We start from the raw sequence: 5,000 nt of genomic DNA, 5'->3' as shown, positions 1-5,000 counted from the left end.
AAGGCCATAGCACCCTCTACCCCTAAATGGCCCCAGCAATTCTGTAAGGTTCCAGGAGGCTGCAAAGGAATCACCTGAACATCACATGTCGTCTTATCACCCCAAGTATAAAACTGCAGCTCCTGCCGAAGGTGAACCAGTGTGGCTGTACATGTAGAAAGGGCACTGATAATGTATCTCACACCTTGGCTATCTTCTCCATCTTTTTCCTCTGAATTGGATATTATTACTTGTTTAGGCTGGTAGGCTCCCTTACGAAGTAAATCAGCAACAATTAAATTTTTCTCCTTACTGTAATTTGCTACTGACCAAGTGGTGTACTGCATTAATTCATTTGCTACTGATGTGCACAAGCTTGACATGAAGTCACATTCTTTAAGCAATTCAAACCAAGAGCTAAAGTCTCCTCCTGACAGTATTTTTCCATAATTCAACACTATTTCCTTGGCATCTTCAGCATTGTGTTTATTGTATACAAGAACACCTGCCACATGTAACAGCACATCCCTATACCGTTTGACATCGAGCTGCAAGTATGATTCCAGCTTTGATCGTTTGTTAAAGAGACTCTTCTTTTGCGACAGCAATTTTGATGCCAAATAAAATCCACTAAGTACTTCTGCCAGTGAGGAATGAAGAAGAACTCCTTGCCTTTTACCTGGGGCTTCTCTAACAAAGATGAAAGGATGAAAGTATGACCAAATTGCGGGGTCCTTGCATGGGCCATCATCTTCTCTAAACAAGACTAGATTTTCAACTTTCCAGTTTTCTTCAGTCATAAGTTTCCAGGCTGCTTCACACAGCTGACTAATGTAATCCTGTACGACTTTTTTATTTTTTATTTTTTCATCATCGGGGTCGTTTTTCCTTGCGTCCATCAAAGACTGCTGGCAGGTTAAAGTAACTTGTGTAAAAAGTCTTGAAACTGTAGTCGAGTGCTGGACATGTGATGGGTTTACAAGCCACAAATAAAACAAATAAGTTACATACAAAGGATACTTTAATGTGGTAAGACACCTCGAAGATCTTAGCATTTCAGCGAACTGCATAACTTCCTTTTCGTTTCTACTTCCACTCAAGGATACTAACTGTGATGAATATTCTGTAATGGCTTCTGATGTCATTGAGCAAAATTTAGCTTTTATAAAGCTTAAATCATTACTTCTTATAACTTCTGTTATTTCTGATATATTTCCACATCGAACAGCAACCACTAACTTATTATGTCCAAGCTTCTTTAACATATCGTTCAAGACTGTTATACCTGTCGTGGAGACTACGTTAACATCCAGCAATATCAGAAGTGTCAACCTAGAGAATGATTCATAAATGTCCGTATAAGGAAATTCACTCAAAGTCTCTGGAAAAACGTGATCTCTTAGATACTGATACCAAGACCCAGATGATAAGATACTGTCCAATGTTACATATAAAACAATGTCAAACTCATGAATTTTAGAATTGACGATATGCTTTTGAAGTTTCCACTGATGCAGTATATAATAGCACATGAAAGTTTTTCCACAACCCTTAGGGCCAGACAAAACAATAACTGAAGGTCCACTACCATCTATATCGAGAATATCGAAAATACCAACATTCTCCTTCGAATGTTTTACTTTAAGCTGTGAGAAAACTTGCTGCACTTCACAAGTAGAATACTTCTTTTTCATCAACCATTCTTTCATATCAAACACTGTGACATTCGAAGCAAATTTAATGGCTTCCATTCTTGCACTAATAAGAAACTTCCCAAAATTTCCATTTCTAATTTCTGTCACTCGAAGCCTTCCTTTAATTGATGCACTTTCATCAAGACCTCCTTCGGTGTATGCATCTAAGCTTGCTTTAATGTGCTGCTTAATTAGAAGCTCGTCATTACAAATTCTAGACTCAGATTTCCGAAGTCTCTTTATCTGCCTGGAAAGTCTGTTTCTTTCTGCTTGTCTTTCACTGAGAAGATCTCCTTTCACAACGAATTCTTGTTCGGCAGAAACGTTTGAACGTAAACTATTCCTAAAGCCTCGCTTGACATGGATGACATCTTGGGAATTCCTCGAAAATTTCCTCCTGAAAAGAACGGACTCCCTTCTAGGCTTTCTTCCAATCACAACCTCTTCCATGACACTTGTCAATAAACTACCACTTGTTTGTGAATCCCCCTCTTCGGGATACACCTCATCAAAATCAACCAAAGAAGCACTTCGAGAAACAGAGCGTATCTCATTTGCTGTAGCAGCGGTGTTTGTTTCATCAGGAGGAACACAATCTTGAGGAGAGTCAGTTTCGAGTTTCGATTGTCTTTCTTGGGCTTTTTGATATTCTTTCTCAGCTTCTCTTAAGTCTTCGCGGGTCCTCTCTACAAAGTTTAAATGCTCATAGTAGCTCTTCCTGGCACTTCTAAGCCTTCTTTTAGATGATCGAAATTTACGACTATTTTCCTTTAACTGTTTTTCAGTAATAGCTTTGCAACTTTCCACTACAGTGCTTATCAGATCACTCGCCAAGACGAGAAGTTCATCCAACTTCATTTTAAGGAATGCATTGTCAAAATCATAATCGAGGTAACAAACGACATAAGACAGGTGTTTCATTCGGCTGACATACTGTGTAACAAGAGGAGGCAGTTTCGGGAATATTTCGGTGAGCATCAAAACCAGAACCCTCTCGGGCAGTTTACCTGGGTCAATCCGAGACTTCAACATGAAACAGCTGAGAATGTCTTGTGCTTGATCCAGTTCAAAGGGGTCGTCAGGATTATAGTGCATCTCATGAACAGCTTCTTTCGCTATAGAAGGAATTTCTAAAGGGTTATTGGGCACTTGCACCTCTGAACATTCTTGCACAGATTTTAGTACAAGAGGAGATTCTGCAATGGTGTCTATTTGAGCAGAATTCGGTTCCAGGAGGTTCTCTTCTATGCTGCCATGCCCGTATTTCTCCTGCTTGATCTTTTCCAATTCTGACTCTTTATTTCGCTGCAACTCACTATGAACATCCTGAATAATCTGTGTGGCTTTCTGAACAGGATGAGTCATGTAAGCAACCTCAGACAGAGGCTGTGAAATGGACGTAGCAGTTTGCACTGGCTCTTTTCCCACCTGAATCAAAGTTTCAGGCTTTACATCAATAAAGTCTTCTTCGTTGTTTGAGGATTTCTGACTAGATGCTCCTAAAGAGTTTACACTCTGAGAACTTAAGTTAAAAAGCTTCTTAAAGCTGTTAAGCAACACAGACTGAGTTCTTTTAAGTTCTGGTGAATCATCATGGTTCAAAGACTGACTCGAACGTGCTTTGCTGTTTTTACTACTTTGCTTCGTTTGGTCACACTGTCCCTTTTTATTCAATTCTTTGTCACTCTGGAGCTCCTCGCTAGTGAGCTTGCCACCAGGGCCGCTTTTACAAGAACCTTCATGCTCTACTTTCTTAATTACTTCTCGATTACATTGGGAATCATCATCAGAATTACTCCTTATGCTTATTGAGCCTCCAACACCAGAAAATTCGCTATTTTCAAAAGCAGTGCTATTTTCAACATGGGGGGAAGCGCAAATGCTATGCCCTTCAGTTTCGGATGAAGATGATTGTGCTTGTGCAACTACACCATTTTGCTGTGACTGTTTCAATGAATGCGATGATCTAAAATCCTCAAAAACAGAACGATCCTCAAAAAATGCACTGTTCTCACCAAGAGAGCGGGGAGTACAAGGTGTTGATGGCTTTGAATAACTAGAAGAATAACATCTGCTACCAGACGATACGCTGATATGTCTCATTTGCGCCTCGCACAAAAGGTTCTTGAGATCTTGCTTCTTCCACCCGAGGACTTCGGTGCAGAAGTCGTAGAGCCTTTCATATCTGTTGGCGCCTCCCCAAGCAAGATAGAGCAGAGAAAACGCGCCCTCAAAACATCGCCGTTTGGTTTCGTTGACTGCTAGGAGGTACTTCACGAAGTTGTCTTCACAGTTTTTATCTATAATATCATTATCACTCATTGCGAAAGCTTTCTCCCTTATCTAGATTCTAGTTTGCATAACTACACACTCTTCACTTTTGGGCCACTTCAACATCCCGCGAGGATTTCATTCAGTAAAGCTCTTACAATACAAGAGAAATTTCGAGTAGCAGCCGGACGATACCGCAACACCGTTCTCGGAGAAAGAACGAAAACTGGGTTCTTAAAAAAGGCTTTCGGTCTACTAAGCCGTGCTACACTGAATCACCACCGGAAATGGATCATTCAAGTAAACAATTATCACTCTTACGGTGAATTCACTTGAGTCTTGATTCAAAAGCGAATTACTCAGGAGCCAATTTATTCCTAGTATTTGTTTGAGGGAGAAAATGGCTTTCTAGAAATAACCAAAGATGATAGTAATGAATAAGGTGGTACTGACAACTTAATCTATTAGATGCTGGTCCTGATGGCCAGTTTTAGAAGTACCATGAGGAGGATACGGCAAACAAAAAAATCCGTCACAACTATATAAACCATTCTCATAACTTGAGAATGTAGATAATATACCACAAAGGTAACTAACTACACTTATCAAAATACATAAATGGAGTCATTTGTAACTGAAAAGACTACATTAATTTCATGGGACCATTCTTTTCATGATTATTATACAATCGAAACTTAATAAGATTTTACAAACAAATCAGCAACACACACACACAACCTTAGTCTCACTTGCGAGTAGTTTCGAGCTAGATTCCGGTTAAGGACGGAGCGATCTGGGCGCGGTTTCCTCTACCCTCTGAATATGTCATCTTGAAAAAAATTATGTACCTGTAGTGAGCCTCAGCTGGCAACGAGAGAGAGAGAGAGAGAGAGAGAGAGAGAGAGAGAGAGAGAGAGAGAGAGAGAGAGAGAGAGAGAGAGAGAGAGAGAGAGAGAGAGAGAGAGAGAGAGAATACAATCGTGAAAGGGAAGGCTCCGGAATTATTACGAACATTTTAGTACATACGAATAGGCAAAAGAACACTACTTTTAAGTC

The 5,000-nt window shown here is 40.0% G+C and overlaps 2 protein-coding genes across 5 annotated transcripts in view; both read right to left on the bottom strand.

Moving 5' to 3' along the window:
* The window catches only part of LOC135217136 (uncharacterized), a 4,756-nt gene extending 579 nt beyond the window's left edge, over positions 1 to 4,177 (bottom strand). Inside the window, exon 1 of the mRNA XM_064252847.1 lies at positions 1 to 4,177. This exon is cut by the window's left edge and continues 579 nt beyond it. Within this exon, the coding sequence (XP_064108917.1) occupies positions 1 to 3,995 (3,995 nt within the window). The 5' untranslated portion in view covers positions 3,996 to 4,177.
* Positions 1 to 5,000, bottom strand: part of LOC135217135 (cadherin-23-like) — a 127,967-nt gene that overhangs the window by 68,811 nt on the left and 54,156 nt on the right. The window lies entirely within an intron of this gene.

The sequence above is a fragment of the Macrobrachium nipponense genome, chromosome 7 (assembly GCF_015104395.2).
Source record: "Macrobrachium nipponense isolate FS-2020 chromosome 7, ASM1510439v2, whole genome shotgun sequence".
In the NCBI taxonomy this organism is placed as follows: Eukaryota; Metazoa; Arthropoda; class Malacostraca; order Decapoda; family Palaemonidae; genus Macrobrachium; species Macrobrachium nipponense.
The sequence above is the reverse complement of the archived record's forward strand: the minus strand, read 5'-3'. Positions and strand labels throughout refer to the sequence as shown.